General features: G+C 33.1%; 2 protein-coding genes across 3 annotated transcripts; one reads left to right on the forward strand and one right to left on the reverse strand.

Annotated features, from left to right (window-relative positions):
• Nucleotides 1-160: 160 nt before the first annotated feature.
• Nucleotides 161-2,864, forward strand: LOC103486820 (uncharacterized). 2 transcript variants are annotated; one of them, XM_008444920.3, is made up of 6 exons: nt 161-357; nt 554-646; nt 743-841; nt 1,449-1,490; nt 2,225-2,456; nt 2,536-2,864. In XM_008444920.3, exons 1-6 carry the CDS (start codon nt 229-231, stop codon nt 2,697-2,699), a joined length of 759 nt encoding a protein of 252 aa, XP_008443142.2. In that variant the 5' UTR covers nt 161-228; the 3' UTR covers nt 2,700-2,864. The 2 variants fall into 2 exon arrangements, with proteins under 2 accessions (XP_008443142.2, XP_050939961.1); XM_051084004.1 differs by having other exon boundaries at nt 190-357; nt 743-784.
• LOC103486821 (DNA topoisomerase 3-alpha) lies at nt 2,816-21,826 on the reverse strand. Its single transcript, XM_008444923.3, has 24 exons — nt 21,418-21,826; nt 19,376-19,554; nt 19,206-19,278; nt 19,005-19,127; nt 18,772-18,893; nt 18,606-18,678; nt 18,400-18,516; nt 17,911-17,994; nt 17,085-17,264; nt 16,840-16,968; nt 14,935-15,009; nt 13,905-13,994; nt 13,664-13,768; nt 12,935-12,969; nt 12,299-12,428; nt 10,056-10,108; nt 9,878-9,977; nt 8,663-8,701; nt 6,796-6,874; nt 6,262-6,333; nt 5,560-5,631; nt 4,431-4,577; nt 3,884-4,004; nt 2,816-3,356 (listed from the first exon to the last, which is right to left on the reverse strand). The coding sequence occupies exons 1-24, from the start codon at nt 21,709-21,711 to the stop codon at nt 3,092-3,094; spliced, it is 2,757 nt and encodes a 918-aa protein (XP_008443145.2). The 5' UTR covers nt 21,712-21,826; the 3' UTR covers nt 2,816-3,091.
• Nucleotides 21,827-23,621: the final 1,795 nt, after the last annotated feature.

Genomic DNA, 23,621 nt, shown 5'->3' on the forward strand with positions numbered 1-23,621 from the left:
GTTTGCTAATAACAACTTTAACGGTTGGATCCATCTTAATTTATCTTTTATAGGTAAAATGTATGGATGGATGAGAACCACGTAGGCAAACTCAAGGTAGTTGAAGAATTTAATTTATGATTGAGAGTTAGTTGAGAAGACATTTTATGATCTTCTAAGAGACGATATATCCTTATAAATAAAGTTGGGGAAAAGAAGGGTTTGTTGTGTGTGGGGAAGTGAAATGAAATGGAGAGTGGCAAAAGAGATGAAGAAAGGTTGAAGATATTATGCCTTCATGGATTTAGAACAAACGGAAGTTTTCTTAGAAAGCAACTCAGCAAATGGGATCCTTCCATTTTTGCTCTTTTTCATATGGTATGTTATGTTATATATTATATGTATAAATCTTTGATATCTCTGAAACCCTTTTTAGATAAAAATGAAAATTTTGATGGAAACAATCTTTACTTGACCTAACATATGACTAAGAAATCTGTTATTCAATTCTTCCACGGGTAAATTTTGCAGTGAAATATAAATTACTATAACAATGATTTGTATATTTAAACAGGAATTTCCAGATGGTATATTTCCAGCAGGAGGAAAATCAGAGATAGAAGGATATTTTCCACCTCCTTATTTTGAATGGTTTCAATTTAATGAGGTACAATGATGATATGTATTATATGCATATGTGTGTGTGTGTATATATATATATATATATGAAAGAAAGTGATATTTATATATTTGAAGATGGCAGGATTTCACAGAATACAAAAACTTGGAAGAATGCATAGATTATGTATGCAACTACATCACTACAAATGGCCCATTTCATGGCTTATTGGGTTTTTCTCAAGTACCTTTCTTTATTTTCATTTTTATTTCAGGTTTCTATTTTGTAAGAATATATATATATATTTGAATTGTCATTAAATTAAAATATAGTTTTTTTGTTCAATTTAATTTAGATCTTAAAATTTAAAAGGTATTTAGATTAGTTTCTTCGATTTATTAGTCAAAGTGATGTATTAAAGAAAATACTAGTCTAGTTTGGTTCGTGATTTGTTTTCATTTTTACTTTTTCAAAAACAAAAAATACAAAAAAAAAAAATTAAAAGGGGTTTGGTATACTTGTTTTAAAAAACGATTTTAAAAAACAACAGGTGAAATAACTCATTTTCAAAAATAATAAATGGCCGTTTTCTTTGTCTTTCAGATCTTGTTTTTAGAAATTGTGTGGTTGTATTTTTAAATTCACAACCAAACACAATTTTGAATTTTAAATATGGAATTTTAAATTTTAAATTGAAACCGAACGTGTTTTCAAATATATTAAACCTTTTGTTTTTGTTTTTTACTAAAATAATTTTTGAATCGTAAACGAAAGGAGACGTTAGTCTTTTAAAAAAGTCGTTTCCTTGTTGATAAAAATAAGCCTAACTATGATTTTACTCTTTATTCAGGGAGCAGTATTGTCAGCACTCTTATTGGGTTACCAAGCACAGGTATACACTAATTAATCCAAAACATATCTAAATTAAGTGAGAAAATAACCAATTTGATTTGAAATCAGTGAAATAAAAACATTGCAAAAAGTATAATTATATTGATAAATATTATTAAGTATAATCAAGTTAGTGAATGATTGCAATAAATCATAACCAAGTCAAATAAGTTATATTATATAAATCGATGATGATTCTAGGTCTCGATTATTTTTGTCGAATTGATTTAGTAATAGACATCTATTAGTGAAGTAGATAAAATGTCTATCATTGATAGCCAATAAAAAAAATTATATTTGTAAATAATTTCAATATGTTAGCTATTTAAACAACTATACCTCTCTACCTTGAGATAAGTTGTAATTACATCTCTTTTAAAAAAAATCACTTTTACCATTGAACTTTGAAATTTATTATGAAAAAAATATCATAGATTTTGAACAAAGAGTTGTTTGTGTAAAAATATAAAAAAAATTATATAGAAAGAGTGAGATTGTTTTTATCATTAAACTTATTTACCTAATTGATGTTTCCATATGGTTGTCATAACAATTTATATAAATAGGATTAGTCATCACATCCATTTACATTTTAATTTAACAAGAAACAATAATCTAGAAAAGTATTGTTTTGAAGCAAACATCAATATTGAAACTTCTCAATGTTTATATGAGTAATTATTTTGTATAATTTATAGAAATATATTGAGAAAAGTATTTGGAAATGGAAAACAGGGAAAGGTGTTGAGAGAGCATCCACCAATCAAAATGTTTGTGTCAATATCAGGAACAAAATTCAAAGACGAAAGCATATGTGAAGTTGCCTACAAACACAAAATAAAGGTCAAATCTGTTCACTTCATAGGTGAAAAGGATTGGTTGAAACTTCCTTCTCAACAGCTTGCTTCTGTCTTCCATCAACCTCTCATCATAAGGCATCCTCAAGGACATACAGTTCCTAGATTAGGTTATTTCTATGCACTTTTCAATATACGAATATTTGTTCAGCACGACGAGACTAATGTTTTTTCTTTTTTTTGTTATAGATGAATCGGCTACTAAAGAGCTCCAATGTTGGGTCGATACAATACTTTCTAGTCGTGGTCATGATGGAGACAGCGAAGTGAAGGAGAGTGTCATCGACAAAGTAGATGAGAGAATTGAAAATCAGATCATGAAAGAGGAGAATAAATGTATCGATGCTGTTTGATTTTATAACATAAGTTGATAGGGAGAATGGATGAGTAGGCTTCCAATCAATTGTGAGCTTATCAAGCATACACATTTCGATTACGTTAAATCATGAAATTATGAATTGTGAAGTAATTTAGTTTAACACCATAAATGGGAGCTTATTTATATTAATTTCAATTAATATATAGGGTTTGCAAATCCTATTTCAAAATAACTGTACAGGTAACGTAATGCTCTATCAATGAAGATCATATTATAATTTTTTTTCCAGAGAAAAGTGATCTTCACAGCATCACTTTTTCTAGAACAAAATCGATCATATTATAATTTTTCCCCCCAAAAGTGATCTCCACAGCATCACTTTTTCTAGAACAAAATCTATATAGAAATTACAATTGTGGAAAGACATCAAGCACCACGATTAGGGCAAACATTTGCGAAGTGTGATGGATCACCACAAACAAAACATCTTCTATCAGATATTGGCTCACCAGTTGCTGACACAAATGTTGCTGCAATCTGACCTTGACCCCGACCCCGACCACGACTACGACCACGACCACGTCCTGTGTTTTGACCAGGGTTAGGATTAGATGGTGCAGAGCCTGAGCTCCTGACATTTGACCGTTGAGCACTATTTCCTCCATTGCCATTGTCTACGTTGTCTTCCCATCTGCAAAAGGATGCATTGTTTACATTTATGTTAACAAGAGACAAGTATAAGCAATATCAACGGTTTAAATTCAAATCCAAATGTTTCTTTCTAAAAAGAAATGAAAGAATACAAAGTACATAAAGGGAGACCAACTAAAAGAAGGAAGGGTTCAATACCACATTGTTTTTACCTCTTTTTCCCTCTGTGTGTATGTGTTGGGGGGTGGGGGTAATAAAATCTAGTTGATTTCCAAGTAGAAGGAAATGGAATAAGAAAATGTAAACATATCAGTTTTGATTTTAATATGATGATTGAGTCATAAAAGTTTTTTAACTTATTGTCGGAAAGAAACTAGGCACGAGCAGTTGATTTCTGAGTAGAAGGAAATGGAATAAGCTAACATAAACGTATAAATTACGGTTTTAATATCAAGGTAGATTGTCAAGTGCTTGAGTTTTCATGTTAAGTTGTTAACCTAATATCATTTTAAGAAAGAAAAAATTGTTTCAAAGAGATCAAAACAAACTTAAAGGGAGATTGCATACACGAAGAAATTGCACTCCTGAGATTGACATTTGTAGAACTTTCTTCCCCTATTATTGGTAGTATTAGCAGTCCGTAAGACGCATGGTGTGCCACAGCTACTACATGAAACTGAAGATTCTCCTGCCAACAAAACATAAAATACGATTCAAAGAAAATGCTAGGTTTGAAATTTATCAACAGCAATAAAAGGAATCTGAAAGAAGATGACCCGCCATGTCAGAAGTTCAGACTTTATGTGCATACAATAAGTTGTTAGATTCCCCTTCATTAAAATAACAATGATTACAATTTTCTCAGAAGAAGAAGAAGAAGAATGATTACAGTGAAACTAAGAAGAAAAAAAAAGGTAAATCAATTTCTTCATGAAATGTGAGCTCGGCATATGAAAATGATCCAAAGGAAAAACATATGACGGTAAGCATCTATTTGTTTACAAGCATTTGGCACACACCCATACTAGAAAAAATATATAAAAACCATTAAGAAATATTTAAAGTGTATCAAGTATCTAATTATAACGAGAGACAACAGAAAACCATGATTTACCACTTTGCCGACCACGAGCACTTCCGGAACCTACAGATTGGGAAGGGCAATCATTTGAGGAATGCCCTACTTGTTGGCAGAAAATGCATACACTTTGCCCGGGGTTATCCCGCTGCACATTGGATGATGAAGTCCCTCGACCTCTAGCTGCAAAATATAATTTGAATGTGCAAAAAGTAAAATGGGGGAAAAGTGATCGGAAGTGTTCTTTATTTCTTGAATCATGTGGATTATTCTCCCTTCTAATTTGTGCTTTTATATAAGAGGAATTTTTTCTTTGTTCTTTTAAACCGAATCAATACTTTAATGAAAAAAATCTAGTGCTAGAAAATACATTCCAATCGAAATAAGTAATACAAAGGAATAAATTGAACCGAAGAAATGAAAACAATCCAATTTAAGTAAATGTCCTTAGTGGAATAATTAGAAAAAGCTTTAGATTGAGAACATCATGATGAGGCAAGAAGACATGTTGAGCCCAACCGATCTGAACAATCAAGCAATTTGTCATGGAAAACCTTCTGATTAAGTTTGAACCAAATCCCACATATTAGAGCATTGACTCCATCGGACCAGAATATTTAAGATTTAGAGGATAATTTATTGAACAGATAATGAGACCATCGATTGATGCTTATTCTTAAACCAGTTTATAAAAGGAGTGCAACACGAAGACTTCCTTGCACACAACAAAGTATTACCCTCGCCCAAACATGCTTAACTACGGAGTTCTAATGAAATCCAGTGCATTAGTGCTTGCATGGTCGCACCTCCAAAACCAATTTATAAATTACCTAAAAAATCCAATTTATAAACATACACATTTTACTTAGATGGTGTAATGAATAGCATTCAGCATTCAAAAACCTGTTGTTGCTCCCCAGAAACTTGACGATGTAAAAAGAGGTACGGGGAAACTTGGATAGTAAATTTTCTTTAGCCCAATGCAATGTAGAGGACACTTTGATCAACCAAACAAATTTCAGGACATCTTCACCAAATAGCAAATGTAAACAATTTAACAGCAATAAGCAAGTTCAAGCTGTTTCTTGATCCTTAACTCCAAAAACAAAATAAAACCAGCACATCTCAAATATTTTGAAGAAATGACTGCAAAAAAAGTACATGCCTGATACACGGGATCCGGTACCACAGATTTCAGTCAATTGCCTAAGAATATCATCACAACCACCTACACAACCTAATCATAAATCAAAGAACCAAGAATTTAGTACTTAGATCAAGGGAGAATCAAAGAAAAAACTATACAAAAGAAGACAGTATTATAAATGGTACAACAAGAAGTGAGTTCGAGAGTTCTACTTGTAATAAGGGAAAGAGAAGACTAATGAAGCAGACACGCCTATTCTGCTTCATGTTATTGACAGCTTACTTTCTGTCTGGCTGATAGTATTTTATATTTGTAGGTCCGCAAAGCATTGCAGATGTTTATGAAAATATATGGAGTAGCGTCCCTTCCACTTTTTCTCAAATATCAAAATATGTTTATGATATCACCGAAATGGCATCAAGATACTAGTAAATGTTTTGATGTGGTGAGTTAAAAAAGCTCAAATATCAAAATTTTACTGTCTTGCGAGTATCCGACTGTCTTATTGTGTGCAAACTGCAATTACTACATTGTACTGAGTTAGCTTAGCTTGCAGTAAGTGGTTAATTGGTTAATTGCAGTTCCTACAAAGGTTGCTTTCCTCAAGTAAAACATGATCTCTTTTGATACCAAAGAGACATTGTTCAACACGGGGATTCGTTTTATGGAGTATTTAATACATAATTCAAATGTCTCCATGACTAAAATAATAGTACGTACCCAAGTGGTTAGCATTGTAGTTCGGTGGTATTTCCAGCTGGCGAAACTTAAATTGGATTAAGTAAACAGGACCTGTTTGAAAATTTTTCAGAAAATAAAGGACATTCATTATATCCAAATCTATACTATACAGAAATCGTTGACAACATTATAAGAAAATAGAAAAGAACATTAATGAAATCCAAATCAATGACAACTTCGGAAGAAATGAACACTAAACCTGAAAATAACACGACAAGAACATGAAAATATCATTTTCTAAAACAGCCTGGCAAAGAGAATTAACAAAACAGCATCAAGTAATATGTTAAAGCAAAAATCATTTTCTGGTTTTACTTATTGTTTTGTGTTAAAAATACTGGAATCCAACATACCACGTGAAATGTGGTTGCATATAATTTTGTCATTCACTTTCAAGTAAGGCCTTCAATCCAACCATAGATGCAAACGTGTAATGATGTTTACAGTAAGGTTGTTTCCAATCGTTTTAGGAAAAGAACAGAAGTGAAGTCGAAGCTAGTAAAAGATAGAAACCTGGAGTACACAAGGTGCAACGATCGGATGTTACTGTAGCTTCTGCAATGGATCCTGGAAGCCAGACAACATTTCTACACTGGAAATTTGTAGATGATATACGATAAATAACCATCTAACACATAAATAGGGGCAGTGACTGTTGCTAACACAAGAATCAATAAGTTTTCTCAACTCGAAAGATACACCACTTATAACACGTTGGAATTTTTTAATCAGTACAATTGTTAACTAGATTTAGAACAAGCTAGCAAGTTCAAAAAATGTGCCATCCATGCTCACATGAGAACCACAGAATTCATAGTCAAGGCTCCAAAACCTTATAGTTGCAAGTTTGGCCCTTCATTGGAAGTCTTTCTCCTCTTTTCAGGTCCTTTCACATCATTTGTTAAGTTTGTCAGCTGGAGGGATCTTTTTATCTTTTGAAGTTTTGCAGTGGTGTTCCAGCCTCAAATAACTTTTGAAGTCTGGTTCTTTCTCGGCTACTTCGTGTTGCCCCTGTTGCTCTAATATTTTCCTATCGTTATTTGTTTTTTCAAGGCATGCTTTTGTTGGTAAAATTGGAATTTTATTGAATAATTCCTCTATTTCTAACTTTACAACTTACAAAAATACAAAGGTCTATCTTAAATAGAAGGAAGACCTAAAACATAATAGAAAAAAATCCTACCAAAATAATCACGCTATAATTACATCTAATAAAGCAAATACTAAGACATAAATTAACACTCCCCTCCCCCTCAAGTTGGTGTAAAATTATCTTGTATTGCTGGCTTGGCAATTAACTTGTCTGGAGGGCTTTGGCTGCTTGGAAGTAGTTATTTGGTTGGTCAATTTTGTTTGCTTTCTTAAGTTTGTGTTAGGTACCAAGATAATTTGTGTTGAAATGCTTTGAATTCGTTACGTGGCACTACAAACAACCCAATATGGGGTCTCGCTCTTTAGTTTTTCATAATTGTGTATATAGTTATTTACGATTTCAACCCTAAGGTCTAAAGAAGTGCACATGTAAACTCTTTAACCTTGTGGCACCATATTATATTTTGAAAACATTCTCTCTAATAATATTTGTTCTTCCTTTGTCCGTGGACATAGCTAACACATTGTTAATAAAACACGTAAATCTTTGTCTTGATCTTTACATACTTCTATTGCTTAATTGTTGATTTCGTAACAATTAGTATGGGGTATGGGGTTAGGGGATATAAGGATAAGTAGATAGAAAGTTAATTACTAATAGTTAGTTAATAGATGTTGTATAAATAAAAAGCTGTGGAGTGCTCTAGACTTGAGTGAGAACACTCAAGAAGAAGGTTTCAAGTTCTTTTTACTTCGGTTATCTTGTAGTTTCTTGTTTAATTCTCAATATATTCCAGATCTTGATTCTTGTTAGAAGATCCTAACAATTTCTCAAAGTGTTTTTTTTTTTTTTGGTTTTTTTTTCTTTGTTGTAGATTAATTTTGTTGTTGGTTTGTTTTATTTTAGGTTTTTATAGTAATTTTTCTAGACGTTTTTTTCTTTTTTCCTTTGACAGGTTTTACTTTCTCGTCATAGCTGGGTCCTCCCATAGTTCATTTTTGGTCGGCTGTTGTCTTCTTTTTTCATTTGACAGGTTATTTCTCTTTTCTTCTTTTTTTTGAAAATGAAATAAAAGTTTTCGTTGATAAAATGAAAAGAGTATAATGCTCAATGAAGGAAGGTAAAAAAGAATAATACCAAGAAAACATTGATAGAGAAAATTAAGCGGCCCAAAAATACAAAAAGGTGAACAAAGTCAAGCAGCCGTTTACTAATGTACTTAATATGCCAACATCCTATTTATAAATTTATAATAAGCACCGATCATGGAAGATGGTCATATCACACCTGGGGAAAGGCCAAACATCCAACCATGTAATTTCCATCCTGCAGATTTTGTCAAAGTGAACGATTCAAGATAGTTACTACAAAAAATAAAAACTAAAATATTAGGACAAATTTAGTTCCAAGTTGCAACTACCGAAGACAGAATTTGAAAAGATTGGGGGAAAAACTGACCATTTGGCTATTTAACCTAAATATTTTTGTTCGCAGCTGTTATAATTTTGACCAGCTTTGGGCCTTATGGTTTCTAGTACCAACTTTTTACTACGGGAAAATGATTGTTTTGATTTAAAAAAAAAACGAGCTTGTATTGAGAAAAAATATACAATTCGGCCAATACAAGCTAGAGAACCAAAACAGAAAGATGAATCTACAAAAATAACAACCCAGAAGAAGCCAAACTAGGCTAATGACCTAGTTTCAAATTCATATACATTTTCTGATTTTTATCTAAAGAAACAAAATAAAGGAGGGCAACCAGTATTCATCAACATACTTAACTACTTAAGCATCCATAATAGTTTTGTTATTTTTTCAACTCGATCCTTATATTTTACAATTCAAGTTATTAGTAACCATTGGGATGTTTTCTTGTAGAGTTTGTTTTATTTGCCCGTTGTTTCATTGTCTATTTTCTGCCTCGCTTTTATTTTCTATTTCTTTCAGTCCACTCTTAGTAGGTTGTTTTCACTTGTACACTTCTCTTCAGTAATGAAGAGATTTATTTCCATTTCAAAAAAACCAAAACAAAACAAAAGGAGAAAAAATAGTGAAAATTCAAGTACTGCAGTAAACTTTTAAAAGTAAGACAATTATATACAAATCAAATATTTCATTAAGTAAAGAAGGGAAAACCATTCACAGACAATAAATCTTATCAAAAAGGACTACAAAAACCGCTCCATCAATCCTTAAATCATTGAGAGACTATAGTTGGACTTGGACATTGGGTGGGGGCGTTTACACAAAGAAAGGGCCAACATTAAAACCTTAGTTATCAAAGTTTCTTGTGTTCATCCAAAAGAATGATACATAATAAAATAGATGCGACAATGATTCCCTTTATCAAAATAAATAAATATAAAGATAAATAAAATTTTCCGATTTCTGAAAGTTTTATAATGAAATGGGTATAAAGAAGTATGGACAAATTCACATTAATTGAAAGGGGACTTGAAAAACCAAATTTTCCATGAACATGATTTTAAATATCATTACCCTGTTTCTTTTAAGCACCATATCTGACTCCTGACACAGCCCACACAGCTGAACAACTTCTCCAACTGCACGATTTTCATCCCCGCCAGAACCATTAGATCTGCATAAGTGAAAGAGGATGCATCAACAGACCAAAAAAAATACAAAAACAAAATTTGATCAAGGAGTGAAGAAACACCTCTCAAAGAAAACCTCCATTGCTTCAAGAAGTTTTTGCTTATTGACCCTTGCCTGCAGATATTTCCAAGTTTACAAGGAAAAAACAGAAAAAAGACACAACGTAAATGCAATAGATCCTTCACACTTCATAGAAGAATAAACTAAACCATTTACTTATAGAACATTTTACAGTTGAAATCTAAGCACATCTAAAATTAAAATGTTTACGGGCATTGAGAATCCTCTAGAATAAAGCGCAGAGTTGTATTTTTTTAAACGGAGCGGCCTCTTTGTTAATATAATAATAATGAGACAAAAACTCATAGTAGAAGAGAATTATACAATGAGCATGTAATCAAGGATCAGGAGGTGCACCTGGACATCTCAACTAGGTTGACAGCCCATAGTACCCTCATCATATCCAAACAAGCTAAAAACTAAAACAAAGGAGTAATGTCCAAAGGCAAAACAAAACCAAAAGAAGTACAAAGAAATACAAATACAAATAAAGCGCAGAGTTGTTATAGTTCCTTTTTTAAAAGTCAATTAACTTTTTATTTCTTATAGTCAATTAAATGAAAAGGTACTTCCTATATATATCATTTGGTATACTTCTTCTGTAAAAGATGATTCAACTTAGCATCAAAGAAAAGAAATATCCAAAAACTCCAACCCGAAAGGAGTTTATTATCCACCAAAAGTACATAAATATAAGAGATCAACTCCCTATTCATCGAGAATTTTTACCAAGGCACTAACCAAGAAGAACAAACTAAAATTAAAGTACAGAAAAACGATTAATTACTCTACATATTGTGTCACATTTATTTACAAGATATTGAAGTCAAGAATGCAGTTCCAAAGAACAAATAATTTCTTCTAACGTTTAAAAAATAAAAAGAAAAAAAAATCTCAAGCGATGGCAACTTTTATCAAAGGACCAATTTAATAGCTTATTGAAAGTGCTTTTTAGATGTTTTCTTGAAGGAAAAAACTCTCAACCCAGTTTGAATTACTGTTGGTTACAAGACTTGGGTACTTCAGGAAAAAAAATTGTGATTAAGGTGTGGGAGGAAATCCAATTTGTTTCAAGTTGATGTAGGCCCAGTTTCTTCCTGCCAGTCCAACCAGTCAAAATGTCCTCAACTCCTAAATATCACTTGAGGTTTCTTTCAATTCTCTCTCTCTGCCAGTCCAACCACCTAAATATCACTTAAGGTTTCTTTCAATTCTCTCTCTCTCTCTCTCTCTCTCTCTCTCTCACACACACACACACACACTAAAACCCTACTACATTTAGTTGTCAAGATAACAAGTAGGATATAAATTCTAGGTCACATGCCACCTTGGGTTGACCGACTCCGTTGAGCCTCACTAGATTTTAAGAAAAAACACCCTATTTGCACTAAGAAACCCTCGCTCATAGTTCGTGTAGTCTAACAAAACAAAATGAGAGTTTCATAATTTCTCTTTTAATTTTAGTTTTAAAAAGGGTAGGGAGAGAACGTAAAAATAAGTGTACAAAGAAGCCCTAAACTAAAGAAGGTACAGTTCAAATAACAAAACATTTATGTCAATAGTATAATAATCCTAAATATTTTAATATATGCATCAAGTAGATTTCACAAGACTGCAGATCGAATAGCAATAACACATGAAAATGCTCGTTAACAATCAAGTAATTAGCACAGCAAAGGATCTTGTCCCTTATTATCAACCAAACGTGTAGAAGGAACCACTTTTAAGGTATCTTCCCTCACAAAATATTGGATTACTAAGTCAAAGGGCCCAAGGCATATAAAGTTCACAAGATGGTTTGGGGAAGATACCATTTTCTTTTCTGTCTTTTTGGGCCCTTAATACCAAGCTTTTGTGTAATCACCTCAACGTTATTAACTAGTTGGAAAAATCCCTCTTATAACCCCACAATCGTTTCTCATGAATGATATTTTTAAATTTCTAATGAAAAAGCGTACTTTTTAATGTCTCAGGCAAAAAAGCAAAAGCAACTCCCTAGATCTTCTGTTAATCAAACGACCCCATTTCCCCAAAGCTATTCGAGTCAATGAACATTTTAGCGAAAAAAGGAAATGACAAGGATGTGGCAATATAACTTGACATTTTATTTTGGCACTTCGATTCGTAACAAATGTGCTTAGTTTCAGAACAAAAACCAATTCTGTGCAAGCTTCATTCATAAGGTGGAGACAAAATCAGAAACTAAATTTATGACAAAAACTTGCGAGCACAATTAATTCTTACATCTAAGAAGCAATTTTTCATCTGCTGCAAGCATGAAGCCAACACTTCATCTTTTCTCTTAGTGCCCTCACTAACTGCTTTCATCTCATGCTCCATGATTGCTCTAAGGTGTGGCTTCCACAGATTATACCTAGAAATAAGAGAATAAAAAAAAAAAAAAAAAAAACAGTTCAGAAGTAGAATCACAGACCTGTAAAGAAAGGCAATTGATGAGAGAAAAGATTTGTTTTCTGGAGGGAAAAAAAGACAATACAAAAATAGGTTAAAATAAAACTATAGGAAGGATATACGAAAGCACTCCAATGAAGATAGATATTCAGATGAGAAAATCCCACAAATGATTTGTATAAAGAAGGATATAATTTCTGTATGATGCGCTGTTTTTGAGCCAAAACAACTAATGGTGTTCTTTGACCCAAAAGTTTAAGCCAAAGGACTATGGTACAACCGAAATTAACAGAACATAGTTAGAAAGAATTATCTTATTTTCTGCAGAAAATTTATATACGACAAGCTACTAGGCTACTATGATTTCCCTCTGAGGGTAGCAAGTCTATTTCATGTGAACTTCTATATGATGAAAGGTGTTCGTTTAAATTCTGGCGTCTATATAATACTCTAAAGAAAAATACTCACCCCATGTCGTCATATCCCATAACCAGAGCCTCACCCTGAAAGAATTGTAAATTTTTAGAAGAAACAGAAAAAACTAAATGATTGTAGGGAAAGAAAGTAAACCATAAAGTTCTTCAAACGTTCCTGAAATATACGGAAAGAATTCTAATCCAACAAAATAAGAAATTAATGAAGATCTTAAAACAACTGTACATAGAAACTCATGAAAATTAACAAATTGGACTCTACCGAACATCAACTTCTCCCTCAACTTTTTGCTCAATAATATAGTTAAGTCAAATGATAGAATAAAAGGGCACCATAAGATGGTTTGTTTCCATATTTGTGGTGTTTATCCCATTTGATTCTGCCAATAATCTATGGTGAGCATTGATGAACTGCCTATAAATTATTTAAAAAATGGAAAGTTAATAAATAAATGCAGGAACACTCCAGAGATGGGTTTTTTTTTTCTTTGACCCTTGTAGTCTTTTTCCCTCAATGAAAGTTATTATCTCTATGAGATGATAATAACAACATATATAACAACAATGTTTGTCAGCTCATGCATTGATGGTAATGTTGATAGCATCTGATAAATCACATTTATTTTTCGAAAAGGATATCAACATTTTGCACTAAGAAAATGAAAAGAGACTAATGCTCCAAAGTACAAAAAAAAACGCATATAAAAATGAAAGCGTATAGGAAAGAAAAAAATGACTGTTGGACAAAATACAAACTCATTACAAGGCTAGTTGGTGTGAACCGAGTGTTCGCATCTTTCGTTGCATAAAATCTATCCAACAGCTTCTTGATGTGGTCATGCATTGTTGCATCTGTACCAATTCCCTCCTTAAATAACGAACAAAAAAAGAACTTAATCAAAGATAAAGGCTTCACCACTCAATTGCAAAATAAATTCTAGTCCAGCATACAGGTTCAAAGTTCAAACCCCAGAATTTGCCCAGTTAGCAAACACATCAGTTACCTTATCCATACAAGAAAGCAAATCAGCTTCACTCAGAAGGGGAGGTGGTCTAGTGACACCCGAATCGAGGGTTAATGTTGTTGGAACAAACTGTGAAAGAAACAGCCACAGGAGATATAGTTATTGACACCTTCAATTAACTGCTCTAAAAAAAAGAAGAAGCTAAGTCAACCTCCTCAAACAGAAGGCCGAACAATTCTCTCAATTAAATCTTGGTTATTGATTTTGTTTTAGCCATAAGAGCTGTTAGATGTATCGTTGAGAAAGAGAAAATGGAAAGTAAAAAACATTATTAAATAAAACCAATTGCCACCAAATGATAGACCAATTTCTTACATATTGTTTGTGATATTCTAAAATTTCTTCGTTTTTTTTTAATGAAGAGATTAAAGGGAACTATTAGCAAATAATTTTTTTTATAGGTGGCGACCATAAATTGAACCCATGACCTCTTAGTTAGTTATTGAGGACATTTCTCCTTTTTTTACCACTAGGGAAACTCATGATAGTCAACTATTAGTTAATAATTAAAAGCTACAAACCCAAAAGAAGATTGTCACCATGGAGTTACTTGCCTAAGTGACCTCTTGGCAAAACCATGGTAGTTGACCTGATATTAGAATTTTCAATCTCAAAGGTATGCAAAGAAGATTAGAGTTTCAAATTTGCAACCACAGTACTTCAGTTTTCAACCAAGAGTTTGTTACACTAAATCATTACTCTAGTAAACGATGCCGCCATTTACCCCGTATGCTGAATAAATATTATTGGAACAAAACTTGGCAGGTATTTTGTATTGCCCGTAGTATATCCTTTTATTTTCTATGTAAAAGTGTGATTTTCATGCAGAGAAGCGAAACCAAAACAATAATAATAATGTTCTTGTTGTTGTTAAGGAAAAATATTTTTAAAAAAATCATTGCATGAAACTTTCCCATATATGAATAATGAATGAACTCGTTGATTTGCTCAAAGGCAACCATATGCAGGATAGACTAATCAATATAAAATGTAATGAGTGAATAGAAACCTGTTGCCCAGAAACGTAAGTTGGAATAGTTGAACCTCCCCATGATTCAAAGCGGTAAACATCCAGGTAATTTCTCTGGTCAAGGAGCAATCACATCAAACAAAACCAATAATTTAATGAGTTAGATAGAATTTTACGTGGAAGAACTTCTTTACCACCAATAATTCACGTGAGAGAGATCAGTACTTGGCCACCTGTTCAGTCCTACTACATAGTTATTTTGCAAATAATGCGATGCCGTTTTCAATTTAAAAACATGGTAATATGACTAATTTCAGAAAATCCTTTACCGTTGGTAGCACCAACTTTTAGTTAACAGTTCTTATTTCCACTTACATTAACAAGATTTTCAAGAGGCTAAATAAAATCTCTTAGTGCCATCTCATTAGCAGCAAATTCACCAACCCATGAGCACACTTACGTTCTAAACATAATATGTCATATAATATTTCTGAGTTCTATGCCACATAATATTTCGAATAAAAATATCTAATTTTTATGTCAAATCATCGCAATGGATATCAACCATTATGATTTGATTATAAGGAAAAAGTCTTGATGGAAATAAAATCTGATAATAAAGTACTCAAGATAGAGATAGAATCAAGAATTAAGTAATCGGTTGAATTCTTCTTTTAAAAACGAGATTTTTCATTGATATAATGAAAAGAGAGTAATACTCAAAGTGCAAAGAAACCAAACAAAAATACCCAAAGTCAAGTTAATTACAAAATGTGCATCCTTTTTATTTCATGCAGAAAAAGGATTGTGACTAAACATGATAGGAAAATGTTTCAAACCCTATAGCTTGATTGTAAATTGCTAATACCTACTTTCTGTATTACTCATATGCAAGTGGCTGATAAACTAAGAGAAACAAGACAGTAACAGTAAATAAAAAGTGAAACAAAGGAAAGTAATTACAAAGTATTTCTCATATGCAAGTGGCTTTGTTTCACTTATGCATTAGAACATGGATAAATCATTTGACTTGATTAAATGGACTGACTTATTTCTTAAAGGGAACGATGAGTTCTAGATTCAACATAATTATTAGTATTAATATTTTCAATTTGTATGATGCATCCTAAAGTATTAACCTATGAGTTCTACCTATTGTTACTGGAGAAAATAAGGTTGTCGAGAAATGGAGTGAAGTTTTTCTTATGGTGTGAATACTTTTGACAAGTTGCAAAGAAGGTTTCCTTATTTTCAGTTATCTCTAAATATCCATGTGTTATGCAAAAGCAAATAGCCTTTCTCCTTTTCGTCGTACTTCTGACTGAAAGTCTTTGACTCACTTATTCCTTCATTGTGATTTCAGTAACAGCGTATGGAATCTTTTCTTGGAAATTTGTTCAGCCTCCAGTGGTCTAAGAAAGACGATTGGCTGGTGGAGTCTCTTAATGGTCGGGGGCTTAGAGATAGAGTAAAGGTGATATGGTCAAATGTGGTTAAAGCAATGATAAAGACTTTAAAGATAAGTTCAAATCTTTTGTTTATTTTTGTGACTTTGTGCAGCTCACAGCTTCCGACACAGCTAATCCTTTTGTACTTATTCCACTTTCACCATTAACCTAGATTGGAAGGTGTTTTTGTAACCTCTTCTTATCAAGTTAGGAACTCTGTATCCCTTTACTCGGTAGGCTGTTCTTTTTGTTCCCTTTTTGGAATGAAGTGGTCTATTATTTCTCTTTTTTTTTCTCTCTTTTTTTAGAAAAATAATTGTACTTCCCTAGTAACTGTGCTTGTTCTGTAAGACACAAGAGTGGAGAAAATTAACATGGTGGTCCATCACATACATACGGCTCATCCCAGCTTGCCAATCACCAAGGCATTACTTCAAAATAGTATTAGCCCTCTTAGAAAAATGAAAGAGTCAGAAAATTTATGTGGAGAACTCACTGCTAGAATCATCCTCCCAGACGTAGAAAACAATTCGCCAGCAATATCAATTTCAACCGTAGTTACAGCACCTACAGCTGGCTGTGATACACATGCAAGGAAATGGCGAACGACTAGCTCATATAATCTCTGTAAAGAAAAAATCTCACAATTATTGATGACTAAGGACTGCAAGATGACAATATGTGAGGACCAAAATAAACACAGATATCCAATTTAACAGACAAGTAAACAAAAACTTTTACATGGTGATCCTGGCTCCATCCGCGTTCTCCAGCTGAGAACTTTGTTGGGTGAATAGGTGGATGGGCTTTGTCATCATGCCCGCCACCACTAGGATTCCTCCAAAGTCCTGATTCCGGATCTAACAACCTCTGTGCATATGCTCCCCATATCTGGTGTTCTTGTTGTTCTCGCACAATGCCCTATATTATTGAAGTTCTTAAGCAACAATTAAACTCGACAAGCTAAAGAGAACAAAGTTGAACCCATTAGACATATTTCCCATTTTTCACTAAAAAATGTCGTGATTCCATGGATAAAGTTAGATATCCATTTGTCAATTGAAAGTTATGCATAACTAATAGCTATAGACTCAGACTTTCAAGTAAATTAGCAAGCTTTCGATTAAACAAAACTTAGAATTTTAAGTACTAAAAGAACTAGAGAAGTTGTGAACCTACACCCTATTATGAGAAGCATCATGGCTGACCACTTGAGCTATACTCATCAAATGCAGTGTTAGAAAGGCTAATGGTTGACCCCAAAGATGGGAAAACAAAAAAGTAATCTACACATTTTATCTCACAATAAATACATTACTCCAATGAACGTTCTTTTAAGTTTACTTCAATTAAAAGTTTTACTAAATCTACGACCATGGAAAACTAGGAGTTCAGCCAAATAATTCAAACTCGAAATTGTTAGCTCAAGTAAGAAAAACATTTTCTAAAACAATAATAATAATAATAATAATAATAATAATAATAATAATAATAATAATAATAAAAGAGTAAGAAAAAGATGCAAGCGAGTTTGGTAGCAGAGACCATCACCAAAATGTGTACCTACATGAAGATCGGTCCTTTGAGAAAAGCAATCAGTCTCCGTACGAGGATAACTAATGAAACCTGCTTGGTATAGATCTTCGGCCACCTTAAAACAATCAATACAATTTAGAGCTTCTTTCTTACCAACGTAAAAAAAAAAAAAGTTTAATAGTAAATTAAATAGTGACGACAAAAACAAGAGAATGTTGTGAAGGTTACAACAAAACAAACAAGAGAATCACTATTCATTAAGCAATTTCCTTAAAACATTTTCGTATGAGAAACTCAAAGGGCTCAATGAAATAAGTTGATGAATGCAAACTACGTAATATGAAGCAAAGATTTTTTTCCCTTTTTCAATGAAAACGCAACTTTAGTGAGAGAAAAAAAATGAAAGAATACACGGACATAAAAAACCAAGCCCACAACAGAAGGGAGTCACACAAAAGAAAGGAGCTCCAGCATGCATTATGAATTAATAATGAAGTAAGGATAAAATCTTGGCTGTAACCTTCATGGTGTGTTCAGAACTCATTCGGAAGTATCGCGAAGCTCGTTTTTCAAGTTCAATTGTATTCAATGGATGTGGAGGGTACTTTAACGTCTCTTGTCGTCTAACATTTACAACCTAAATAGAATTGAAAGATTATAAATCCAGAAGGCAGAAACAACATGCATTATGGATTATTACACCAAGTAAAATTTCAACATACTCACTGTAGCAGTGGATTCTTGTACACACATTTCATAGAATACAACAGCACAAGTATAATCAAATAGATTCCCTCTTCTGCAAAGTGAATAAACCTAATAATCACCAACAGTTAAAGTTTGACGGCAAAATATTGAAATTGTCAAATAAATCAAGTCATCAGCAATTTACGTCCAACTAAACGTAGAAATCCCATCATCAGAATTGTGTGAACAGTTGATCGTCCAAAATTCTTCTGGCTCATGGGCTTGAATCTCCCAGTACCGCTCAACAACAAAGCCAAGAGTAGGAAACTAAGGACAAAGGAAGCAAGAAGGCATACAGGTAAGCATCAGCAGCAGCGTAATACAAGTTTGAGAGAGAAAGGAGGAAGAAGAAGAGTAAAGCATGCACCTACAACTTACCTGACATGGCCCATAACTCAGAACAATATTTCTGTCATCTGTGACAGAATCAATATTAAATGCATCTTTCAACAGCAAAGTTTGGAACCTAGTGAAAGAAGCTCCAATTCTTAGATCAATTTCCTGCAAGTATAAAAGTAACTGTAATAATAGCAGTAAACAATTACAACAAAATGGAAGTTTTGCCCGAAGTGCAATTACCTGTCTAGCATCAACTGCATCAGCAAACCATTTATTTGGCTGGACAAGATTTTGAACAGCTTCGTGAATATCCCTGAACTCAAGATTGTCATTCACAATGTAGAAGTAAATCAGTAATGAACCTTTGAAAACTACATGGCAAAATAGAATCAAGATTTAAAATGTGGAACCTTTCAATCAAAGCAGAGAAGTGAGCTCTCTTAATGTTAAGATGATGATTTACAGCTGTGCAAACTTCCACCACTTCAAATGCAATATTCTCTCCTTCTCTGTCACAATCAAGCCAAAGGACAAGCCATTGAGACCTTCTAGCTTCTTGTTCCAAAGTCCTCTTTATATCCAACTTGTCCTAACAACAATTTTAACCTCAATGAAAATCCAGCTCAAAATTTAACGTAAACTGCAGGGACTACAATGCCAGACCTTAAAGACACTCTGCCATGACGTGCCCGTGTGGCAATATGGGACTTGCAGGGTGAAAGTTACTTGATGAGGTTACAAAATATTTATTAGAGGGTGATTGGATGTGGAAGGAGAGCGATGAACAAAAGGAAAAATTTTCCAAGCCAAGCCAAATTTTTATAGGTCAACAGAATTTTACAAATGGGAGAGGCTATAGGAGAGCATTGGATTTCTTAACACAATAAAATGTTTCTTAAAGTTTTTGGAGTACACGTTCCAAGAGACTGATGGAAGCCTATAAGTCTCTGTTTCTTGCCATAGTGATCAATCCAATTTAATGGTGAAGATTGATTTCTCAATATTTTCCATTTGATCTAATCCACATGCAACATTAAAAATAAAAACAAATAGAAGTCGAAGAATGCAAGTGAGTGGACAAGCTTAGATATTAGAACATTGTCGATAGCTTTAATTCGCATGGGGATGTAGTAGTAAAAGTAAGATAACCGTAGAGAACTCAAGATTGCGATTAGTTTCATGGAGCTGTTGAAAATCTTATTAAAGCCTTGTTTACGTGTGTACTCAGTAATCTGAATTCTCGTCAATGATCTCGTTTTTCCTAAATAGAAAGGAAAATAGCATTTAAATATAGGCAAACTAGCTAGTGTGACATATTCTTCCTTTGATTACTGGGTGGCTTTACCTTTACTGATCTTTTTGTGCCTTCGTCAAAATAGAAGGCAACAATAACTTTTTTAGAACCTTCTTGAAGTATCTATAATAATAGATTGAGTGTAAATATTTGACATCTCTAGAATTATCTATAAGAATGTAAACAAGTATCTCAAAAAAAATAGATCTAGAAATATCTTAGGCCTACTTTAGGCTCCAAAGAATTCTGAGAATTCCTTTAAATAAGGATAACCCCTGGAAATAACTAATAATATATGTAGAATCCAAGAACATAGGGGGACCCCTTACTGGGACAACAAGGACCTCTTGCTCGCGTGTGAGTCAGTCAGTCAAGAAAGAAAGAAAGAAAGAAAAAAAAGCTAGAGAGTAAGACAACCTCAAAGTGAAAAAAAGTGAGTGAGTGGTGTATCAAGAGAATGAAAAGTTACATTCTCAAATGTGCTCATCTTTTCTTCTAAGTGATTGTCTCGCCAATTTCTTCAACAACCTTAACATGATGATTATGGTGTTGGAAAACAAACTTGTAACACAATTCTCTTTTTCAGATATTTGATTCCACTTCTATAATTCCAGTACACCTCAACTCCTATATGGGGGTGAAAGTGTCCATATCGCCAGATTTACATTCTATCCTCCTATAGCGACAGGGTCTTCCAGGTCCTTGCTCACTTATCCCGTGGTTCCTTCCCCCATCAGATTATTTTTCAGCTACTTGTAAGCAAAACCTTCGCTGACAGCAACTCTGATGTGGTAACCCCAAAAAGGAAGATGCACTGATTAGAATCAAGAACAGCCACTTGAAACTGCCTAACTAAGATCAGAGAGAGTGGTCCAGGACCACTTCGAGGCAAAGATAAGGAACATTTTCATAGAAATGGATTAAAAAAAACTGTATCGGCTTACAGCGCCGACCCTCACACGGAATTTTTGTCTGAGATGGCTAGTACTAAAGAACGTTGGTCTTCCTTCCAGAAACTGCTACAGGCTAAACTGACAATACACTGAATGCTACATATTAAATGCGTCTATAGGTATCCATGATGCAAACATCAAACGCGACAATGCTGTCTAGGAAGAAAACGATAGGAAAATGCAAGTAAGAAGAAACGAAACAGACCTCAGGGACAAATTTGTGGACGGGAGCGTGGAAGAGCTGGACTGGGTCGCAGGAATACCATTTGCGGTACCGTTCTTCGAACGCAAGCTCCATGAGGTGACCAGTGACGGAAGTGACGATCATATTGCAAGACTGTCCCCGAATGGCGTAGTTGAACTCGAAAATCTTGTTGTAGCGAGAGCGACCATCGCGAACTCGTAGACCCTGGTTCCTGGAGAGTATGGTAGCCACAGATTTTGCCACCGATGGCTTCTCTGCCACATTGAGAACGGTAATCGGACGGCCGCCGGACATGGTAACGGCACCGCCCGTCTCCGACGAAGGGCTCTAAGATTTTGGAGGGCTCACGATATGGCGGGAAGAAATCATTTGGGTTTTTTCCTTTTTTTTTTATATACTACTGGGGTGTATGTCGTATTTAGGTCATATGCTATGCAATCAGATTATAACACTTTCAAAATATTCTATACGGTAAAATATCACAAACTTCTTTTACTGTTAACTCGTCGTTTGATGTCATCGGTAGATTGTGATATATTTTGTTTTAATTTGTAAATATATTTTAAATTTTTGTTATTTAAAATATTTTCTCTCAAAATTGAATTGGAATAAATTTTGTTTTAAAAACTTTAAAACAAAGTAACATAACTCCACAACCAAAATATACTTGTTTCATAGACGATTTCATTTTTATAACTAGTTTAATTCAATAGTGATTGGTATAGTTTTTTAGAAGGTGAATGTTTGATGTTTCATCTCGTTTTTGTAGTTATTGTATTTTTAAGAAAAAATAGGTGAGGCAAAATGAATTAAAATTTGAAACTTCAAACTTGAAGGAGCAGTACGTGTCGATTATCATGGAGTTACAGTCATTTTGGCAACCTTGGATGTTGTTGAACTCAACAATTGAAGCTTGGTATTTTATCTTTTATTTATCTATTTTGTCTTTTTGTTATATATGAAAACGTTTCTAACCGTTTTGTTGTTTAAAACAATTTCTCAAAAAATATTTGAACTTATTTAGAATGTTAACGTTATTTTAGATCTAGGACTACAATAGAATAAAACTCAAGTTGCACAATCAAATGGAATATTAGCTCGTGACATATTCTTTTTTTCTTACATTTTTTTTTTTTAAGTTTAACAATGAGATGTCATTGTGGGACTTTAACAATTTACTTGTTGGTTAATAGATATTGATCGAGTATGCTAATGTCGACACCTCCAAACAAAATGAAGAATTTCAAACAATCAAATTTATATAGTATTAACATAGGATTGAATACATTGAAACTCCAATCTCTTGATCAAAAGCACTTTACTTTATTTTAGTCCTCGTGTTTGAAAAAAACTATATAAGTTTAATAACATAGATGAATCATACGTTTTTCAATATATATTATATATTTCAGACGATTAAATTAAATTTCAATTCTGTTATACATGGTTAAGGCAAGGTACGACCAATCTTCGAAATGTATGTTTTCTACCTCGTGGTACATTCATGATTGCTCAGGGTTTGTCGTTTGTTACTTTTAGTGCATTTGCTTCATATTGCAAGCGTCGCTTAGTGTGTGTAAATCCTTGCCACTTTGCATGTGCATGAGTGTCACACCAAATAAATATCTACATGGAGACAATGCTAGATGTCACCCTTCCCACCAGAGTTGTTTGTTATTCAAGTCATTTTTGCTAGATGTCATCCTTCTTATATATTATTATTGTTTATTGTTTAAGTTATCTTCGTTCATTTACTATTTGCTTACTAGTTGCAATAACCAGTCTTTCAATATCCAAATTTCAAATGGGTTTTAAAATAGTTGTGTTAAAAGAAAACTATTTTTGCTAGACATCACAAGTCCCACTTGTTATGTCATCAACCATCTGAGTTAGAATTAGCTAAACCTACTCAAAGGTCAGAACAATTGTTTTATAGTCGTTTTCGATAAATGATATGTGTAACTAATATAAATGACAAAATAGTTGAAATTATGTGCGAAATATAACAAATTTTCATACTCAATAAATGATACATATAACTTGAAATTTTGATATTTTGTAAATATTTTAAACTCTTTTGTCATTTACAATAATTTTCCTCAATTCTATATTTTACATTTTCTCTGTATCTTATATTTAATATTAATATTAAAATTAGACCATTAAAAAAGGAAAAAAAAAAAAAAAGAAAAGGTAACACGTGC

This window comes from Cucumis melo, chromosome 4 (genome assembly GCF_025177605.1).
Source record: "Cucumis melo cultivar AY chromosome 4, USDA_Cmelo_AY_1.0, whole genome shotgun sequence".
NCBI classification, from domain to species: domain Eukaryota; kingdom Viridiplantae; phylum Streptophyta; class Magnoliopsida; order Cucurbitales; family Cucurbitaceae; genus Cucumis; species Cucumis melo.